This window comes from Physella acuta, unplaced genomic scaffold (genome assembly GCF_028476545.2).
Source record: "Physella acuta isolate Inbredline_101_S28 unplaced genomic scaffold, ASM2847654v3 ptg000230l, whole genome shotgun sequence".
NCBI classification, from domain to species: domain Eukaryota; kingdom Metazoa; phylum Mollusca; class Gastropoda; family Physidae; genus Physella; species Physella acuta.
The window spans coordinates 445,694-468,796 of NW_026731749.1; the positions used below are offsets into that span (position 1 = coordinate 445,694).

The window sequence follows — 23,103 nt, forward strand, 5'->3', positions numbered from 1 at the left end:
TTTTAGATGACTGTTCTAAACATACATATATATTACACAAATATATATTACAGAAATAGATTTAAATAAGTAGCAGTGGTATTATGACAATATTTTTTTACAGAGGGGTCCATGGGGGAGGGGGGTTTCCAAATATAAGTTTCCAAAAAGGCGCCACTTTGCGGAAAATGGCCAGAGGGGGAGCGGCTGCTCCCCCTGCTCCCCCCCTGCGTACGCTACTGATTTCAAGGCATAGTTCGCAACTAATTGTTCGCAAACAGTAACTACTAGGCCTATATGTAGGCCTATATTATAGGATAACCAGATTAGATTACCATATCCGAAAGCGATAATTCTTAAGTGTTTATATATATATATATATAAATATAAATTAATATAATAAATAAATCTCGAAGGTCGAAGATCTGTTTTCTAATTAGGCCTAGTTGTCGATCCATCACGTGATATTAGCATACTTCATGAAAATGGCGATCTCCAAGTAAATATTAAAATACAGACATAGTTACGATAAAATTTGATTGAAGTAAAAAATCTTAAACAGTAACAGCGTCAGCACATATCAATTGATTACAAAAGAATGAACTTTAGCACCATATTTAAGGTAACGTTAAAAGAGTATGTGTAGTTGGGGTTGGGAATTGGAGAGGGTAATGACACTGTTCAATATGGCAATGTGCTGCTCGTAGAAGTGGGGTGGGGTGGAGAAGGTTTAACTAATAAACGCGGTAAGCATTTTTTCCAAGAACGGTTGTCCTTAAATGACGCCACACTTTAAAAAAAGGGCCGGGTGCAGAGGGGGTGGTAGGGGAGGAAACTTTAGCGACATTGTAACAAGGGAAAGAGGAGTTAAGAAAGCATGACGTCACAGTTTAGCATTAAAAAATATTTTAAAAATTAATTGTTAGCATTTATTTAGCATTTTATGAAGATTTTTTGAAGATAGTTTGTGTAAGGGGTATTGGCAAATTCATGTGTCACACATTTTATTAATGAGGTAGGGTGCTGGCAATAATTAAAATATCCTAGATTAGGGCCAATTTAACAATGTCTTTGGTTTTCAGTCCAAAATTTTGGCATGTTTTCCTTTCTTTAACACTTTTTAAGGCTTTTCAGCAGTCTCAGATGAAAAGGTAAAAGGTGATTTTTAGCGCAATTTCCATTCTGGAGAATTGCGTTTATTAACTCGTCATTTCTGGGAATGTATGGATGGATGAATGTATGGATGTATGAATGTGTGTCCGGGCTTTAAGTCGTATCTCCTCCTCAACGAAGCAATATCGATGACTAGTTACAAAAGCAATTATGTTAAGCAAGTTACGAGGATGAACATAGGCCAAAAAAATTCCGGGTTTCTTTCATGGATTTCCCGAAAAAGCCAAAAAACCTCGAAAAAAATTCAGTTTTTGGCCCATATCTCGGCAACCAGACCACTTAGCGACTTGAAACATGTACCAATCGATTCCTGCCATAATTTAGAACAATATTGCCGAAGAAAGTTTTCAAAAATATCCTTTCGTTCGGTCACAAAATATTTTTTGAATTAATTAAAATTTGGACCGAATTAGTAGGCATGTTTTTCCAACCACACCACACGCGTCATCACGTTCAATAGCTGCGCCATCACGTTCAATGGCTGCGACATCACGTTCGGTAGCTAGGCGCGCAATGGTTTTTAGTCATGTTACTCTATTGTAAATAAAACATGTAAAATACTGAAAAAAAGATTAATAAAAAACGTTTTAATAACTAACCAATGGTTTTACTAACCCTGCTCTTGATTTACGCTACGACAGAGCTATTTTTAGATAACATAAGGAAATTGCGCTAAAATTGTCACTAGACTTTTTTTAATTAGATCTACTTGTTTTTACTAAAATGATTTGATTCTCACAAGATGTACGGCTTATGTCATTTTAGGGAGTGTAATTCCTTGAAATGTTGTTTGATGGTAGTTTAAGAACATATTATAATAATGTCATATGGTATGAGTGAAAAATTCCTATTTTGTGACAATGTTATGATGTAATTTCATGTAAATACTCTGTTGTTATTCATGTTTGACCTCCTTTTTTTTAAACAGATGAATGTTTTCCTGTATGTGATGGTATTATTGCCTTCAGTAACAGCTGTCATTGGTATGCCATTGGAATTATTTGGTATTTGGTTAACTTACTATCCTTTCTGTAAAAATCCCCTACATTGAATAATATCAGTCCCAAGCCATAAATAAATATTAAAACACAATTGTTAATACAGATTACCTTTTTTGACAAGTCCTTAATATAGATTACCTTTTTTTTGCAAAGCTGTTGTTTCTATTCATGGTAGTTAAATTAATGTCATTTATTTATATTCTATCTTGCAATAATTATTTAGGAATTAATTATTTCTGTTGTTACAGCCATCATGTAGATTTCTCACAACTCAACCACATAAAATCAAAAGCAACCCCTGAGCAACAAGCACAAGCTGTAAAAGATTTGATCAGTAGATTAATCAAGGACAGAGCTTCTGAATTATAGTTGATCCAAGTATTGGACTAAACAATAAAGATACATTCCAGGTAATGTTTTAATTAATTTTGTTGATACATTTTTATCATTAGTGGTGTAGTTAGAGATGAGGTAGGTCAAGTCTATCCATCTATAGCAGCTTTCTATTTATGTTTCAATGCATACCTTGGGTGAATAAGGTAAAGAAAAAATGTAAAATATATATATATATATATATATATATATATATATATATATATATATATATATATATATATATATATATATATATATATATATATATATATATATATATATATATATATCCCTAAACACATATAAGAGCAGAATTTGATTGACTCTGACAAAAGTGCACTAAGTTGTATATACACAGCTGCTTGTATAAAGCAATTTTCCAGTTAAGATATTTAAAACTAATGATCCAAAAATATACTGCATGAATACAATTTCATTAGTAAATTATAAATGCTACCTAAATAATTTAGTATCTCACTTTCTAGATCACTGATTGGATCACTTTGTCATGCAACATATTTAATTTTGCCTTCATTTTTTTCTAGTTAAGATCTACAGAGAATGGAATTGAGGTTACTGGTACAAGTGGTGTTGCTGCTTCAATCGGATTCTATTATTACCTAAAATATTATTGTAATGGTCAGCGCACATGGGCAGGTCAACAAACAGAGCTGCCTCCAACTCTCCCAGTTATAACCACTCCCATCAAAATTACCACCAATGACAAGTAAGCTGTTATGTTTTTAACTTTAAGAATTCACAATCAAACGTAAACATATCTTTTCAAGCATCGACTTGATTTTTGAGAATATTTTTACTTTTGATTAGAGTAAAAAATCTTTGTAAATTATTATTTTATGACAGGTTCCGTTATTATCAGAACGTTTGCACAGTCAGTTATACAATGGCATTCTGGCAATGGCCACGTTGGGAACAAGAAATATGATTGGATGGCTATGCAAGGAATTAATTTGCCTCTTGCATTTACAGGCCAAGAGGCTATTTTTCAAAGGGCAAGTAGTTTTTTTTTTAACTCAATGAAAATTGAGTTAAATACTTTTAGTACTAAATAATTTTTTCTGCAACTGTTGAAGCTTGGATTGTTATCAAACCATTATCTTTCTCTAGATACTCTCAAGAGATAAGTACAAAATACACATTTCTTTTTTAAATATTTTTTCTTGAAATTTTACTACATTTAATTATAAACTATAGTTTTTATTGATGTGTTAAAACCAAACAGATTCATCAATGATTTCAAAATTAATACAAAATTTAGACATTCACACAGACATTCATTTTTAAAAACATTACCTTTGTTAGGTTTATATGAATATGGGATTCACACAAACTGATATGGATGGATTTTTTGGTGGTCCAGCTTTCTCGCTTGGTATGTCTTTTTTCAATAAAAGTATCATGGAAAAGAATGGGTTGATACTTTTTGCTTATTTTTGATACAGTATAAAATTTACTAAAGAAATGTTAATTTGAAAATTGTTTTTCCTACCAGGACTAGAATGGGTAACATTCAAGGATGGGGAGGTCCACTCCCACAGATGTGGATAACCAATAAGTTAATTTTACAACATCAGATACTTGAGCGCATGAGGTCATTTGGAATGATACCTGTGTTACCTGCATTTGCTGGACATGTGCCCAGTGGAATAACAAGGTGCTTTTGAAATTTTATACATTCCAACTTATTTTCATTAATATTTCAAAGTTTTGTCGCAATTGGTTAGCTTAACTTTCAAAAAATCTAACAAAATAACATTTATGTAAATGTTCTTCTCTGAGTATTTTATTTTTATTAAATAAAAACTTAAATATTTACTTCTTTGTGTTAATATCATTAAAATAATTTTTAATTGTTAAAGTTTGATTTGATTTAAAATAATAAAAGATTATCTATTTTAATTTTAAAATAAATTTTGTTGTTCTATTGGCATTTAAATTTCTTCCCTTAACTGTTACAGAATTCTCCCACAAGCAAAAGTTAGCCGTCTTCCAACATGGAGTAATTTTAATGAAACATATTCAGCGTAAGTGTGTTTAGTTTGGTAAAAAATGTTAAATACAAAGACATAATATTTATGTCCTAAAAATATTAATGAAAACCATAGAAATATGTACATGACATTATTATAAAAAAGTAGGATCCATAAGTCTCGGATTTATATTTTCACTTACCTTTCAGAACTTACCTTTTGGATTTTCAAGATCCTTTGTTCACCAATATCAGCAAAGCTTTCATTGAAGCTGTGAGTATAATAAATAGCTTGGGTTGTTAGGAATTATGCTGAGATGACTGTTTTTTTCTAAATAAATATGACATGTGGCAAAATCAAAAGTCAACTTTAATTTAAAAATCTAAATTATATTATAGGCCCTACTCAAGTCAATTGCCATGAACTGTGGTGAAGCCTTCATTGCCTTACTTTTTAATCTATTTATCCTGTGACTTTATACTGGAGTTTATTCAACCTGTTATCTACTAAGAATAATTTTTTCCATTACTTATGTTTTCACAACAGCAAGCCAATGAGTTTGGTACAGATCACATCTACAATGCTGATACTTTTAATGAGATGACTCCAACATCCAGGTACATTTGTTATATTAGACCTAAAGCTCAGAGTTCAAATAAATAGAATTTAACAAAACTTCCATAAATTAGGTAAGATATTTGGGGCTGTTCTCTTAACAGCTTGCATGAATTAATATTTTCTATTTTGTTTTTACCATGCTAATTTTATCCTACAGAGTTTCATCATACTTTAGTTGTCAATAAATGTATTCCACAGTCATCCTATTTACTTAAGTTGTTATGACAGTATTCCTCAGGATCCTGCATACATATGTTGTCTTAAATACATAAGTTGTTATCATGCTGATCATAATAATTATATCCTACAGTGATCCTACATACATTAGCAATGCTGGAAAAGCTGTTTACTATGGGATGCTGGCTGGTGACCCACAAGCTGTTTGGTAAGTCTTTTGCTCTGTATGAGTGCATACATCTGTTAAGATAATTGTTTTCATGGTTTTTTAATTTTGAGTTTTTTTTAGTCACTTTTGTTTTCTTGCACATCTTGATCCGTATAAATACATAGATCCGTCAAGAACATTGTTTTATAGCAAGTTTTGTTATGTTGAGACCACTAAATTATTTCCATCGTTTCTTATTTTGTTATATTGCTCTGTCAAAAATGTTTAATTAACTTTAGGTTAATGCAGGGATGGCTGTTTTATGATCCCTACTGGACACCAACCCTTGTCAAAGCTCTTGTCACCTCAGTACCACAGGTGAGACTTTAATTTTATCCAAGGCCTGTCACACTTAATACTTAAACTTAATCCAAAGTCTGTTGAATGTCCCTTTTAATACTTTATCCCACAGGAAAGATTTGAAGTTTATATTGACCCAAACCTCAACATTTGAAAAAACTTTATGGTATCCAGAAACTTCATGGGGCAGATGAGGTAAAGTTCTAAATTTATGGGAATATTTTGTTATGCCCCACCCGGGCCCTAGAATGGGGTGGATCCATTGGCATCATATGTAGGCCAAACTCAGTGTTGGAGCCTGAACAGAAGTTGAGTGTTATTCATTGCATGGGCTGCCACTCAATCACACAGCTCCATTCTGATCTTAACACTTTATTTTGCTTTTGTAATTTTCCAGCTCAAAATTATGGGATAAAGGCGGGGAAAATTAAATAGTTTTTGTTTTCCTGATGTAAGGTCCATGTTTTAAATTGCCCACTGTCATCACAAACTTTGTCATGCTACAGATTAATTTTTCTGTACCTCTTCACCAGGAACGGTTGATTGTGTTGGACTTAGATTCAGAGAATGGACCCCTGTATCAAAATTTTGAATCTTACTACGGTCAGCCGTTTATATGGTGTATGTTGCATAACTTTGGAGTTATATGGTGCTGTTGATATCATTAACAAGGTATACACATCTTTTAATATTTTTATCTGTAAAAACATCACTCATTTCATTTAAAAAAATGTATATTAAAGTATATTTGTACACATCCAAGCTAGATCTGTTTACCCAAAGTATCAAAGCAAAAATAGTTGTCAAAATGCTTTGGGAACTTTTAATGGTATGTATTATTAAAGTTTAAAAAGCTAATACACTAAGTTAATAAATATTTGGATAGGTAATCTATTTAAAGTTGAGGGTTTTTAAATTAGTTTCAAAAGCAAAATTAATAAATAAAAAAAAAACTTGATTTATTTGTTGCAATAATTTTTAAAACTTTAAAGTAATTTTAATAAAAGCCTAATGGAAAAGCAATTAGCTTTAATAAAAAAAAATTATTTACCATTATCATCCATTAGGGATGTGGTGGTGTTTCTAAAACAAACATTCTTATTTCTGCTATGTTTTAACCCCAAAGAAGGTGAATTCCTGTCGGCCTTTTGACTGTCTGCCTTATGGCTGTCGGCCTTATGTCCTATTGGCCTTTTGGCTCTCAGCCTTTTGTGCATGTCGGCCTTTTGGATGTCGGCCTTTTGTCCTACACCCCCAACTAGATAGTTAAATAACACTGTGTAAAGTTACATCTGTACTAGTGGAGAAATCAATCAGACATTTGAATACCACCATGTAATGTTACTTCTATATAGAAACAAACCCGACCATTGAATATCACTGTGTAATGTACATTTTCTCTTAGGGTGGCTGGTGCCAGCCTAGTAGATCTTCTAGCAGACTTGGACCACCTGCTTTCAGCCAATGAACGTTTTCTTCTGGGGACCTGGATAGCTGATGCCAGGTCATGGGCTACAGATGCTGATGAGTCAAAGTTGTATGAATATAATGCTCGCAACCAAATAACACTGTGGGGGCCCACGGCGCAGGTATCTTCTTTTTATTAGTTATATGCTTATATGCATGGATTCAGTATTTCTAGTTGAAAGTGGAAGCTGTTTTCGATGATGACCATTATTTAAAGCAAAATGGCATTTAGTTAAATAATGTACCACTTGATTTAACAACAGTGGAGTGTGTTCCTATTCTAAATTTCAATTTAAATGGTAATACATTTTATTTTAAAAGTTATTTGTAAATTATAATTTCTTTTAAGTGTTTACTTACTTGCATTACTTTCATATTATAAAGTACTGCTAATAATATTCATGTTTATTTTGAAAAAAATGATGCTATTTTTTTCAGATTTGTGACTAAGCATCTAAATAATGGGGAGGAGTAACAGCAGAGTAAGTTGTGGGGAAATGTTTTTTGTTCTGTAGATGTTCAAACAGTTGAATAGTTTTTAAATAACTGATGGTATAAAAAGTAAAAATTGAATCTAAAACTCTTTTGATCTTAAACTGTATTATGTAAAAGTGAAGATTTAATAGAAACAAAAAAAAAGGGTCAGTGTGGTATTATATTTGATCATCTAGTCCAGGGGTCTCCAAACTTTTCAGTCCGAGGGCCGCATTACCTATCAGATTTCAGTTCGGGGGCCAGTTTCTTCCAGGCATGTCTTTGAATTTTCTGGGCAAAGTTCCCCAGCCATCACCAACAAACGATTTTTCTTTGGACAAAATGATCTCCGCGGGCCGGATTAGAGGACTTCGCGGGCCGTAGTTTGGAGACCCCTGATCTAGTCAGTACATCCATTCTTTTAAATCTTTTTCCTTGTAATTACTTTCACTTAATTAGTGGCTAATTTTCTTTTTTACCTCATGCCATGACAAATTTGCCTCCCTCATCTCTTTATTTTAAACATTTCTGGCCTTCATCTCTTCTTCTTTCCCTGTGGATCCCACTCAGCTAGACAAATGAACATTTAAATAGTTTTTATTGAATAAATGATGAATATATTAATGTTTCAGTTTTTACAAGCCGAGATTTGAATTCTTTGCTGATTGGCTAGCTCAGCTTATACAAAATGTAAGTCTCAGTCTAGCTAGGTGTGGCTCACTGTTGTTATGGCATTGTGGTAGTGGGTTAGTGGTGTTGTTATTTTGTTGTTAATCATTGTTGATGGTTAGTGCTGTGTTTTGTGGTTGTGGTGTTATGTTGTTGTTGATGGTTATTGATGGTTAGTGCTGTGTTGTGTGGTAGTGGGGTAGTGGTGTTGTTATTTTGTTGTTGATGGTTGTTGATGGTTAGCTGTGTGGCTTATGGTAATGATGTGGTAGTGTTGAAATAAAATTGTTGTTTGTGGGCTCTGTGGTGTGGTGGTGCAACAATCAAGGGGTTCTCATTACCTCAGCATCTTTAAAGTACCTGACAATGTTTGGGTAAATGAAGCCCAGCTGGGCTTAATGCTGACAGCACACTCATTTTAGTTATATATCTTGGCCTTGACAAAACACAGTTTGTTGTTAGTCATTGTATGAACTTTGACCTTTTAAATCCATTGATTGACACCATGATAAATAAACTGAACAAGATGAGGGTGTCGTGGGTGGATGATGTAAATTCATATAAATCTTCTTTTGGAGTTGGTGTTATATCAGTACTGTAAATGTTGATTTACTTTATTTCTACTTCTGTCTACTTGTAGCTAAGTTACAAAGAAATACTTTGAACTATTTTATCTTGTAGGGAACAGCTTGGGATGGCAATGTGTTCTCTAAGGCCATCATGGCACAAGTAGAGGCTCCCTGGACCTTACAACAGTACCAGTACCCAACAACACCTACAGGTGCCTGATCTCTTTATCAAACTTTCCATCACATTAACACCTTGTTAAACTGAGCGACTGCTTTTTCTGTCAAAGTTTTGAAAATCCCTAGCCAGACAGTCAGACAAAATCTCAACCAGAAAAACTGACATTTCGGTCTCACACTCTCTACCACAAACTTACCGTCCATACATATAAATACATGTAAAAAAAACTAGGTCACCAAGGCCTATTTGTCTTGTGGTGAGTTTTTATATTTTAGTTTTGTACATTCTAATTTAATAATTCTAGTTAAAATTGTTTTGGTGAAATAAAATTATAAATTAAGAAATCTTTGTCAAAAGAGACTGACAAGGTTGTTTAAAACATAACCTCAATGCATTTAAGAAAAAAAAACACACAATTAACTTTTTGCAAAATTTTTCTAAATTTTTCAAACTTATTTGGCTTTTTATTGAACCCAAGCTTTTTTTCTGGAAGAAAACTTTTAAAACATAATTTCCAAACCAGGTTTTACACAGGAAACCTTTTTTCAGGAAACCCAATCTTAATCTCCATGTACTTCCACTCCAAGTATAGACCCATGACCAAAGATCCATTTTTTACCAAGCTCTGGCAAGAGTCACAGGTGAAAAAAGGTGGAAAATACAAGAATCCTTATGAGCGGAAAATGGCAAAGCTTTCTGGAAAATATAGATTCTGAAATATTTCATTTTAATACAGGCCTTGTTTTCCTAATGAAATGCCGTTTTTTGTTGTTGTTCAGTAGAAACACATTAATGATAGAAGTAATTATTGCATTTTGTTTACATTATAATTGTGTTATATAGTCCACAACATTCCCCATTTACTATTTACTGTGCAATATATTTAAATTATTTGTTTTTAAATTGATGACTTCTATCTTTATTTTTATAGGCCTATTTAAACCAATTGTGCTATTAATTTTTTTTAATAGAAATAACAGAGCAAGGTTTTAGATTTCGGATAGGCTAAAGCAAAGTTTCCTTTCAAACCTAGTGGCCCATAGGGCAAGTGAAGCAGAGTTGACCTGTTTCTGTAACCTCGACATAAGCAGGGATAATGTGGTCAGCTTAATGCCCAGCCATCTTTACTTTCCCTAACATAAGTCAGGTACCCCACAGAGCTGGGTGGACTCGGGGATGTTCTAAGATTCTAGCCAGGGATCGGAACTCAAGACTTCCAGGTTAACAGACAAATGCTCTACCATTAGGCCACACCGTCCACATCTGAAGGTTAAAGGTCACTATGTACTGATATGAATAGGTCCTACTTAGCCTAACCAGGCCGAAGATAACCACAAGATGTAACTATATCAGTTGAAAAGCATGACCTTACAGTGATATCATTCATGAAAGTGTTGCTAGTACGTCATTTCAATACTCTAATGATGTAATCATGTAATGTTAATATGATGCAAGTTATTGCAACAGTTTCTGTGTATCTTGGTTTTTTTAATAACCGTATAATTTATTTTAAGTGCCCCACATTGATGTTGATTGTTGACTAGTCTTGCACATAATCAAATGTTCCAACAATGCTGGCTCTATAGGAACTGTAGACTGGATGCAATTCTTATTATACATTTAATTTACAAAAAAAAAAACATAAAAAAAAAACAAACAAACAAAATATATATGTTACTTTCAATATATGTGGTGTAATTTATGGGGTAGTGGTGTTATTACCTCGTTGTTTATTGTTGTTGATGGTTGATTGGTTGTTGATGGTTGATTGGTTGTTGATGGTTGATAGTTGTTGATGGTTGATAGTTATTGATGGTTGATAGTTGTTGATGGTTGATTGGTTGTTGATGGTTGATTGGTTGTTGATGGTTGATTGGTTGTTGATAGTTGATAGTTGTTGATGGTTGATTGGTTGTTGATGGTTGATTGGTTGTTGATGGTTGATTGGTTGTTGATGGTTGATTGGTTGTTGATGTTTTGCTGTGTGACGCAACTATGTAGGGACGCTAGGGTATAATGTACGTGAAAAAAACTACTGCTCGGTTGTGAAAGACACTGGGTTATTATGTGAGTTACCTGATCATTTGATAATGAAATAAACATAGGTAGAGTTTAGAAAAACATGAACAAAAACTGATTACAATTTTCTGTTAACTTTATTTTAAAAGTTATATGACGGTAGACGATGAGCGACTCAGCCAAAATTTAGTCCCAGCCGTAGTTGTCGTCCCAGTCGTCGCCGAGCCACTGTGGGGATAAAGTTAAGGATTGAGGATTAACTTAACACGTTAACATTTGGTTTATGATGGATGTAGGTCGACATGTTACTATTTGGTCAATGATAGATATACAGGCCTGCATGTTAACAATTGATCTAGGTCGAGAAAAGGTGTATAGATGTTAACTTTTGATCTATGATAAATGTATAGGCCTGCATGTTAACAATTGATCTAGGTCGAGAAAAGGTGTATAGATGTTAACATTTGATCTATGATAAATGTATAGGCCTGCATGTTAACAATTGATCTAGGTCGAGATGTATCGATGTTAACATTTGATCTAGGATAGACACAGCCATGTTAACATTTAGTCCAGGATTGAAAACTAATCTTGCTCAACTTAAAATCTTCAGACACTTTTTTCCACTGAATTTTCACGGTAAAGCCGTATAGTGTTGATTGACAGTAAGCCGATACTACAGCAGAAAACTGGATGCCGTGATTTCAACTTAAAGATGTAGTGTTGATGCTGGGGGAGGGTCAAGGGTGGCCCTGTCTCCCCGTGTGGCATTGTTTTCATAACACACATCAACATGGCGGGTGGAATGCAAAAAAAAAAATGCAAAAAAGTTTAAACCGGGAGTGCCACTCACCCATCTGCCTCCCCATGGCCTGTAGTTGTTGTATCCTCCCCACCTGGGGTACCTCTGGTAGCCTCCAAGGCCCCGGGAATAGCCGCCCCAGTACTGGCCCACAGCGAGGGTTACCAACAGGGCCAACACACACAGCACTAATGCAGCGTTCATACTGTCGGCTGGCGACAGCAACATTAGCACAGGTTTACATGGTTATTATATACACCCCAAACAAAAAAAAAACAAAAAAAAAAAAACAACTAACAAAACAAAAATAAATAAATGACAAAACAACCATTCCTCCTGATAAGAAAACAAAAATCATCACAAGAAATACAGAAATACTTAGAATGTAGTGTTTCCTGGCCAGGATGTAATATGGTAAGATGTATTTTATTTGGTGTATGTAATAAGCCCAACTGTCTCACAATGGTTCAGCCAAAAATTTCAAAATTACCCGATTTCAACCAATCAACGTGTAGTCTCACACAAGCTCAACCAATCTACGTATACTATCACTTTGGACCACAAATTAGCCTATATAGTTAAATTAACTAAAGCAAATAACTCTTAAAACTCCTAAAAATAAATGTATGAAAGCGCATTTTTACTTTCAACTCTTGTAGAAATAAACAAATCAGTTTTAAAGAAAAGTATTAAATAACAAAAACTTTTAAAATTTTTATAAACCATCGCCTCGCTTACCTGATTAGTGAAGGAAGAGGGTATCCAGAAAACTCTAAAACCAACTAAAGCCCAACATGACCCTGGGACTTAAATACCCACGGGCCGGTGTGACCCACGGGCCACTCCCCCACCCCACCCCACCTGACCGACAAACCAACCTGTTCCTGGTGTTCTCATCACGGAGTGTCAAAACTTCATCCAGCGGCGGTCATGTTGTTTCAATCAGAGATTTGTCAGACGACGCGTCAAGCTGTCACCCCCCTGTCAATATCTGACACATTTCTTAGGCTTATAATCATATGACATAATATCTGAATGTAAGGTTTAATCTTTATGACATGTGTTAACACGTTCTTTTTAAAACTGTTTTGCAAATTAACTTCAAGTTTGTATTATTTATTTTCTTTGCATTTAAAATCTTCTTTTTATATGTAAAAATACTATTTATTTTTATTAACATTAATACTGGTGCGCAAGCGAGGGACAGCAACCCATCTAGGGGAGAAAACTCTGAAATCAAACAGCAGATGTTCTTGTGCAAATATGAAACGATGGAAGCACATACAGAACAAAAGCAGACACACAAGTCCGAGTAAACCGCCATGCGGCGCAATACATGTTGACGGGATAGGCTTAAAATTATGCTGGAGGAAATCCCTGCCAACGTGGATAAAACCTACATCTAACTTTACCTTACACCTAACCCATATATATATATATATATATATATATATATATATATATATATATATATATATATATATATATATATATATATATATATATATATATATATATATACACGTAACTATGGTATTTTTATATGGTGTCGCGCTTCATTGATGAAAAAAAAACGACATTAGTTGCCTCAAAATCAAGAAAAAAAACAACTCAGATTCTCTATTGCAGAAAATCTTGAGATTATTAAAATTTCTGATTATCTGAAGCTTTAGTACAAAAATCTACTTTGTTTAAAACTGCACATAATGCGAAGTATGCTAAACCATGTTTTACCAAATTTTTATCGTCCATTAAAAAATATGGATATAACGTTACAATCAAGATGATACGATTAACTATATTAATGGAAAGACTGGTGCATTGTTTAATTAGAAAAAAAAAAGAATTATTGTTACTTAGCGTTCGTTCTCATTTCACACGCTTTAATCAATTGAAACCAATTAATTAAACAGCAACAGGACAAGGTAGATTTAGAATGTCCCCCTCAGCGAATATTTTAGCAGTGACGTCGCGTCAATCACAGCATTCAAATTTCACATCAGAACCTCGAATGTAAGTTATTGATTTGTTTTTAATCTGGTCCAAGTTTTTAAATATTTTGATATCTAAATAAAATATTTCAAGGCTGTTGTTAGTTGCAAGAACTACGTTTAATCAAGAGGGCGGAAGTGACGTAGACAGAGGTTCTAAATTGTGTGCATTGGTGGTCGTCTGCAAATTGTGGTGGTTGTTTTGTATGATACCGTGATGTTGATTGGCTGTTGATTACACGTTGACTACACGTTGATTACATGTTGCTTATATGGACCCCAAAACACATGGAGGAAAGAAATGAAAAAAAGTACTCACATAATGGAAAAAAAGACATAATCATAAGGTAAAGTTTTTAAAAGGAATGGAAAAAACAACCTAAACATTTGGTAAAGATTTATAAAGAGTGTAAAAAAAACCACACAAAGGAAAGATTTTGAAAAAAAAAAGACATAAACATGAGGTAAAGATTTGGAAAGAAATGAAACCCGGGCATCTTGAGACTCGCTTGCTTGGAACTTCCAACCCATCTAGGGGAGAAAACTACACATAAATAAATAAATAACGCTAACGCCTTCCAGATTGTTCTTGGGTGTCCAGAAAGAAAAGCAGGCTGAAATCGGAGTTAATGGGCCATTTGACGCATACTTTATTAAGAAATAATACTTAATTTTGTTGGAGGAAATCTCCTTAATGTTACAACTAGGAAAAAAGAAAAAGGAAAGCATGACATAATTTTGTAAATGACCTCTGCTCCTCTGAGAGTTGACAAAAATATGTTAATTAGACTACATGTGGATTACATTACACCTTGATGACATGCATAACGATGGCACGCTGATCGCATAAAATCACATACAGACTCTAAACTTGTATGTTGTCTTAAGGAGGCACACACGGATTTAAGAAAAACGTCTGTGTAATACTAAGACAAATCAGGCTGGTGTTTTAAAAAGTTGAATCTCCTTTTTATTCTGTACATTGGTTGAGTTCTGTTTATGACGCATTATTTTCATTTGCTGAGTGAGTTATTTAACCAAGTAGGTTAGGGGGGGGGGGGTGGAGGAATGGTTTTATGGGTGGGGGTTAGGTCTGGAATGAAATATTTTTGCCCATTCATTATTTTGTTTTGTCTACGAGTACATCTGCCGAGTTTAATGTATGTTAAGTCCAACCATCGATTAAGAAAATGTCATGATTTAAAAAGAAAAATAATTAACTTAATTACAATTCATTATCTTTATGTATTGCAATTAAATATATTTCCATAACAGAGTGAGGTGTTCATCAACTTAGCGGCCAGTGGATCAATACAAGTTTTCTCTCCAAGGGTTGGTGTGTTTGTGTGTTTGTCAGTTTGTTGTATATGAGTTCGAGTGGGTTTGTAATGTGTGGTTAAGTTTGCGGTTGAGTTTGTGTGTGTGTGTGTTGTATCTGTTGTGTTGTGTAAGAAAGAGTTTGTGAAAATGTGTGGGAATTGGTGGGTGTTTCGTTGATGGTTTGCGTGTGTGTGTGCTGTTTCTGAGTGTGCTTGTGTGTAGGCGTAATGATGACGCGTGGGAAATAAAAACGAACATGTAATACACAACGATTTCATTTTTTGCTTTCATAAAAAAAAAAAATTACTCTTCAAAAATTGCTAAAAAGTGGCAGTGAAGTGAAACTATTGAATCCAAATTATATTGTAATGCTCCTGAGCTCTAAATTTTGTTACCTAGAATCGCCATGTAATGTAGATGGCTGTTTTAATGAGTTAAATTTTTTTTTACACATTTTTGTTGTACCTCATGTGCATGATTCGTGTGCAGATCTAAATCAACATAAACAACTTTATAAAATCAGGAGCTGATGAAACAATAGTAAAGATTCTCTAAAATTCTGATGCTGACTTAAAGTCCCTTTAATTAAAACCTAGAAACGAAGAAACACATGTAAAAATAACTACATGTGAAAATAGTTTTTGTTTTTGATAGCATGCTGTGTATAAGTATATATCCTTTTTCGAACCTGACGGTCCATGGGGCAAGTGAAGTAGAGTTCACCTGTTTCCGTGACCTTGCCATTTGAAGGGATAGTGTAGTCAGCACTATGCCTAGTCGACTTTACTTTCACCAACGTGAGTTTGGTACCGATCAGAGTTGGGTGGACCCAGAGACCTTCTACTGACTTGAACCCGGATTCGAACTCGAGACTTTGGGGTTAGCAGTCTTGCGCAGTCCATATATAATATTTCGTTTTTAAATAACCTATGTTTCTGTTGATGGATGGTGGATGAAAGGGAGTGTGTGTGTGTGGGGGGTGGGGGTGGGGGTGGGGGGTGGGGGGTGAGCTCGTTAAGTCTTTAAGAAACCCTTAAAAAGAGCGTAGCAATAAAAACAACAATCCTAATAAATCATAAATTTGTGAGTAAAAAAAACCGACGAAACGTAAACAGGCAAATATTGAAATGAGAAAAAAAAATCCCCGAGTAAATAAACAAATGACCCGAGTGTGGGGAGGACAGCCCGAGGGTGTGATCAATGGAGGACTAATGAATGTTAGCATAACTTAGCAGACGACAGGATGAGAGAACGAACCCGATGCGCATGCGCAGGGTTAACGAGTTTCTAACTTCAAAGAGCCGCTGTGTCTTGCAATGATGCAAGGGGTGACCCACGGAGCCGGATGTTGACATAACGTTTTATGTACCAGACTGATCTAGTCTCACCTCCTCACCCCCCGCTCAACTTGTCATCCCCCCCCCACTTGTCATACAACTCACATTGGATTATGAAGTGAATGTTTTGGGAACTTGCAGGGGATCAACAATTTAATGAATCACATATAGAGTCTAGTGACAGTATGACATACGGAAAACCTGACAGGCAGTATGTTAGATGTGTTGGGTGGGTGTCTGACATATCGTATAATTATTATGTAACAAGTGGACTAAGGGTTCTCGGATGTTGGAAAATATAGGGTTTGTATAGGGGAGGGGGGTGGTTGTACAGAATCGAAGAAAGGAATTTATGACAACGAGACAGTTACATTGTTGGAAGTCAAGACGCAATTTACCGACATTAATGGAGGCTATGACACCGGTTGATGTCACAGTCACAGACAAACTCTACCTCACCTACACAACCAACCCTTAAATCCGAAGCTGTACCTCACAGGTCAATAGATTGTGCTGGTTTCTTTTTTTTTTTTAGATTCAACAGATGAAGTCAGCGTTACGTAACCGATTCCAATTCACCAGCAGTGATAAATCGTTCAACGTCAAGTCATGATAAACAATCTCCTGATTGAATTAGATGTATCCATCATTAGTCAACTTTTTAATCAGCTGTGTACATCATTGTTTCCTTATTTGATCAGTTGTGTACATCATTGTTTCCTTATTAGATTAGTTTTGTACATCATAGTTTCTATATTTGATCAGTTGTGTACATCATTGTTTCCTTATTTTATCAGTTGTGTACATCATTGTTTCCTTATTTGATTAGCTGTGTACATCATTGTTTCCTTATTTGATCAGTTGTGTACATCATTGTTTCCTTATTTGATCAGTTGTGTACATCATTGTTTCCTTATTTGATCAGTTGTGTACATCAAGGTGGAAATTGATTGCTATTGTTGCTGAGGATGAATTAAGTTAGAGTAGCAATTCTGTTACAATGTTCATACAATCAAATTATTTATACACACATGATCATAAAATAATCACACATTCTCACATACGAAATCACACCATTGTCACACGTACGTACTTGTGACACCATATTAAACATTAATCACATTTCGGAATCATACATATATGTTCGCACATAAAATTATCACACAATAATCACAATGATCAAACAATAATCACACAATAATCAAACAATAATCACACAATAATCAGGTAATCATCACACAATGATCACACAACAATCAGACAATTGCCCCAGCCCCATTTTAATTACATTTCCATTTTGCCGAAGCCACGGCAACTCTTCCTTTTCTCCCACAGATTAAATTCTAGCCTACTTTTTCTTTACGGTCTTCTTTTCCCGCCCTGACGTCTTAAACCGCCAAGATCCAGCCCGCTAGGACCGCCAACTGATAAAATCAAATCAGCAATCAATCGCTCCCAATCTTCGGCCAGCAGGGGCTTTAAATTCTTCACGATAAATGGTCGGAGTTGTCGTTCGTGTTCCGTGGCTCCACTATAAACGTCATTGACTATTTGATACGGCAGAGTAATGGGACTTGACACTGGTCACATGCCGACCTGGATATTTTTAGCAGGACGCGCGGTTTCAGTTGCTAAATTTAATAAGTCATGGCGGTTTCTGTTGGGTGTGGAGGGGTAAGTGTAAAGAAGGGTGGGTAGGTGTTATGAGCGCCCGTACGTTGAATCATGGGTGGAATCAACCCCATCCCATCCCTTAGTTGGAAAAAAGTAGGGCTATATGAAAGCATTATATGAAATCATGATCAATGTTTCTTTCAAGCATATCTACTCCGGGCAGTGGCGTTGGCAGGGGGGGGGGGGGTTAGGGGGGGTCATAACCCCCCCCCCCCATAGACCCCTCGGTATATATAAAGTATGAGGGGGGTGTAAATCGAAAGTTTGAAGGGGGGGGGGGGCAAATCGAAAGTTTGAGGGGGGGGGGGGTACAAATCGAAAGATTGAGCCCCCCCCATGAGATGATCCTGGCTACGCTACTGACTCCGGGGAGGGGGTCGTTGTACAGCCCGAATACTTCCACCCCCTCTCCCGGACGATGAAATTGATGAAAAATATAACGAAATTTTTTATTTTTAACCTGAGTCCCCATATTACCCCTGGGAAGTTACCGGAAGTAACAAGTACCCTCCCCCTCTCACACACAGAGTGAAAAATGAATGAAAATCTATCTCAAGCTGTAGTATATATATATATATATATATATATATATATATATATATATATATATACATATACATATATATATATATATATATATATATATATATATATATATATATATATATATATATATATACATATAGATATAGGCGTTGTGTGTGTAGGTGTGTGTGGGTGTGTGGGTGTGTCTGACAGTTGTAAGTAAAGTTATGTAGGAATGTTTGTGTGGATGAATATTGTGGCAGCATATGTAAGAAGTTGCATCTTAAGATGTGTGGTTGTCGCTGATGGTCCCCTCTCCCCCTTCCCTAAAATAAACAACTCGGTCACTAAGTAAAACTGTAGAAGCTACCTTTAATTCTACCACCAATTGCGCTGAAAAAAATTGGAAGCTAAACATTTAACGGATCTGATGGTGCAAAGATTGAAGGCTTCCATTTGTTTTTGTCTGTGCCGGTATGTGTACCGTTTGGGACGGTCCCTGGGGGCTAGGTCTGGACTTGTTTGAAGTGGTGGGGGGGGGGGGGGGGGCTGGAGCACTAGCGTTCCCCGGAAGTGACGAGTCAAAAGAAAAGAGGAACACGTTTGACTACGCGGTGTCTGGCGATCACACGAGATCACGCGAGATCACGCGAGATCAAAGCGTGGCCCGAATATTTATTTCATTACCTCTTGTGCAGCGGTGTTCCATCGATCTTCGTCATCTAGGGATATTATGGGATATCAGACTTATGGGATATCAGACTTATGGGATATCACACTTATGGGATATTGGGCTTATGGGATATTGGACTTATGGGATATTGGGCTTATGGGATATTGGGCTTATGGGATATTGGACTTATGGGATATTGGGCTTATGGGATATTGGACTTATGGGATATTGGGCTTATGGGATATTGGGCTTATGGGATATTGGACTTATGGGATATTGGGCTTATGGGATATTGGACTTATGGGATATTGGGCTTATGGGATATTGGGCTTATGGGATATTGGACTTATGGGATATTGGACTTATGGGATATTGGGCTTATGGGATATTGGACTTATGGGATATTGGACTTATGGGATATTGGGCTTATGGGATATTGGACTTATGGGATATCAGACTTATGGGATATTGGACTTATGGGATATTAGACTTATGGGATATCAGACTTATGGGATATTGGACTTATGGGATATTAGACTTATGGGATATTGGGCTTATGGGATATTGGAGTTATGGGATATTGGACTTATGGGATATTGGGCTAATGTGATATTTGACTTATGTGATATTGGACTTATGGGATATTGGGCTAATGGGATATTTGACTTATGGGATATTGGACTTATGGGATATTAGACTTATGGGATATTGGGCTTATGGGATATTGGGCTTATGGGATATTGGGCTTATGGGATATCAGACTTATGGGATATTGGATTTTTGGGATATTGGACTTATAGGATATTTGACTTATGGGATATCAGACTTATGGGATATTGGGCTTATGGGATATTGGGCTTATGGGATATCAGACTTATGGGATACTGGGCTTATGGGATATTAGACTTATGGGATATTGGGCTTATGGGATATTGGACTTATGGGATATTTGACTTATGGGATATTGGGCTTATGGGATATTGGACTTATGGGATATCAGACTTATGGGATATTGGACTTATGGGATACTGGACATGGGATATTGGGCTTATGGGGTATTGGGGTTATGGGATATTAGATTTATGGGATATTAGACATGGGATATTAGACATGGGATATAGACCTTGTGGGAAATTAGACTTACGGGATATTGGATTTATGGGATATTAGACATGAGATATTAGATAAACTTATGGAGTATTTTACATGGAGTATTAAAAATGGGATATTTTACATTGGAAATTAAAAAGTGATTTTAAACATGGGATATCAAAGATAGGATATTAGACATGGGCTATTAGGCCTGGGATGTTAGATCAGGGATATAAGACTATAAATATTAGACATGGGATATTAAACCTGGGATAATAGACCTGGGATGGGTGAACCAGGATCCCATCTGTAACAAGTACCAACCGATACACCGCTACATTTGTTGGTCAACTCAACTTTTTACAATAGTTCATCGTGACGAAGACCTGGGGCCGAAGCTTAATGTCTTTTTTTATCCTAGGATGAAGCTGCAAACCCTTTTTGTTGATGAAAACAAAAAACACGTTTCATTACTACTGTTGGGATCTTATTTACTCGTATGAAGTCTAAAAAGAATGATAAGTTTTCGATAACGTTAATTAAAGGCAGGTTAAGTCTTTGATATGTGTGGCAGATAGCGGCATAAAATTCTAGAAGAGAGAATTTGGGCTGGTCGCGAGGTGGATGTGGGCTAGTCGCGAGGTTGATGTGGGCTAGTCGCGAGGTTGATGTGGGCTAGTCACGAGGTTGATGTGGGCTAGTCGCGAGGTTGATGTGGGCTAGTCGCGAGGTTGATGTGGGCTAGTACCGAAGTTGATGTGGGCTAGTCGCGAGGTTGATGTGGGCTAGTCGCGAGGTTGATGTGGGCTAGTCGCGAGGTTGATGTGGGCTAGTCGCGAGGTGGGCTAGTCGCGAGGTCGATGTGGGCTAGTCGCGAGGTTGATGTGGGCTAGTCGCGAGGTGGGCTAGTCGCGAGGTCGATGTGGGCTAGTCGCGAGGTTTATGTGGGCTAGTCGCGAGGTTGATGTGGGCTAGTCGCGAGGTTGATGTGGGCTAGTCGCGAGGTTGATGTGGGCTAGTCGCGAGGTTGATGTGGGCTAGTCGAGAGGTTGATGTGGGCTAGTACCGAAGTTGACGTGGGCTAGTCGAGAGGTTGATGTGGGCTAGTCACGAGGTTGATGTGGGCTAGTCGCGAGGTTGATGTAGGCTAGTCGCGAGGTTGATGTGGGCTAGTACCGAAGTTGACGTGGGCTAGTCGAGAGGTTGATGTGGGCTAGTCACGAGGTTGATGTGGGCTAGTCGCGAGGTTGATGTGGGCTAGTCGCGAGGTTGATGTGGGCTAGTCGCGAGGTTGATGTGGGCTAGTCGCGAGGTTGATGTGGGCTAGTACCGAAGTTGACGTGGGCTAGTCGCGAGGTTGATGTGGGCTAGTCGCGAGGTTGATGTGGGCTAGTCGCGAGGTTAGTGTGGGCTAGTCGCGAGGTTGATGTGGGCTAGTCGCGAGGTTGATGTGGGCTAGTCGCGAGGTTGATGTGGGCTAGTCGCGAGGTTGATGTGGGCTAGTCGCGAGGTTGATGTGGGCTAGTCGAGAGGTTGACGTGGGCTAGTCGAGAGGTTGGTGTGGGCTAGTCGCGAGGTTGATGTGGGCTAGTCGCGAGGTTGATGTGGGCTAGTCACGAGGTTGATGTGGGCTAGTCGTGAGTTTGATGTGGGCTAGTCGCGAGGTTGATGTGGGCTAGTCGCGAGGTTGATGTGGGCTAGTCGCGAGGTTGATGTGGGCTAGTCGCGAGGTTGATGTGGGCTAGTCACGAGGTTGATGTGGGCTAGTCGCGAGGTTGATGTGGGCTAGTCGCGAGGTTGATGTGGGCTAGTACCGAAGTTGACGTAGGCTAGTCGCGAGGTTGATGTGGGCTAGTCGCGAGGTTGATGTGGGCTAGTCGCGAGGTTGATGTGGGCTAGTACCGAAGTTGACGTGGGCTAGTCGAGAGGTTGATGTGGGCTAGTCACGAGGTTGATGTGGGCTAGTCGCGAGGTTGATGTGGGCTAGTCGCGAGGTTGATGTGGGCTAGTCGAGAGGTTGGTGTGGGCTAGTCACGAGGTTGATGTGGGCTAGTCGCGAGGTTGATGTGGGCTAGTCACGAGGTTGATGTGGGCTAGTCGCGAGGTTGATGTGGGCTAGTCGCGAGGTTGATGTGGGCTAGTCGCGAGGTTGATGTGGGCTAGTACCGAAGTTGACGTAGGCTAGTCGCGAGGTTGATGTGGGCTAGTCGCGAGGTTGATGTGGGCTAGTCGCGAGGTTGATGTGGGCTAGTACCGAAGTTGACGTGGGCCGCGAGGTTGATGTGGGCTAGTCGCGAGGTTGATGTGGGCTAGTCGCGAGGTTGATGTGGGCTAGTCGCGAGGTTGATGTGGGCTAGTCGCGAGGTTGATGTGGGCTAGTACGAAGTTGACGTGGGCTAGTCGAGAGGTTGATGTGGGCTAGTCACGAGGTTGATGTGGGCTAGTCGCGAGGTTGACGTGGGCTAGTCGCGAGGTTGATGTGGGCTAGTCG

General features: G+C 37.3%; 1 protein-coding gene and 1 long non-coding RNA gene across 2 annotated transcripts; one reads left to right on the top strand and one right to left on the bottom strand.

Moving 5' to 3' along the window:
- The first annotated feature begins 2,949 nt into the window (after positions 1-2,949).
- Positions 2,950-9,916, top strand: LOC131938053 (alpha-N-acetylglucosaminidase-like). Its single transcript, XM_059295920.1, is given in 18 exon segments — positions 2,950-2,967; positions 3,074-3,255; positions 3,393-3,471; positions 3,473-3,541; positions 3,852-3,925; positions 4,042-4,203; positions 4,508-4,573; positions 4,729-4,792; positions 5,066-5,136; positions 5,448-5,522; positions 5,762-5,840; positions 6,356-6,476; positions 6,586-6,604; positions 7,228-7,411; positions 7,728-7,771; positions 8,396-8,453; positions 9,114-9,213; positions 9,729-9,916. Coding segments are annotated over 15 exon segments (1,275 nt in total). The 3' UTR covers positions 7,740-7,771; positions 8,396-8,453; positions 9,114-9,213; positions 9,729-9,916.
- A 1,400-nt stretch (positions 9,917-11,316) lies between these two features.
- LOC131938030 (uncharacterized) lies at positions 11,317-12,813 on the bottom strand. The gene is made up of 3 exons (XR_009386270.1): positions 12,739-12,813; positions 12,052-12,212; positions 11,317-11,426 (listed from the first exon to the last, which is right to left on the bottom strand). It is a non-coding gene; the product is annotated as an uncharacterized LOC131938030 (long non-coding RNA).
- Between the last annotated feature and the right edge of the window lie 10,290 nt (positions 12,814-23,103).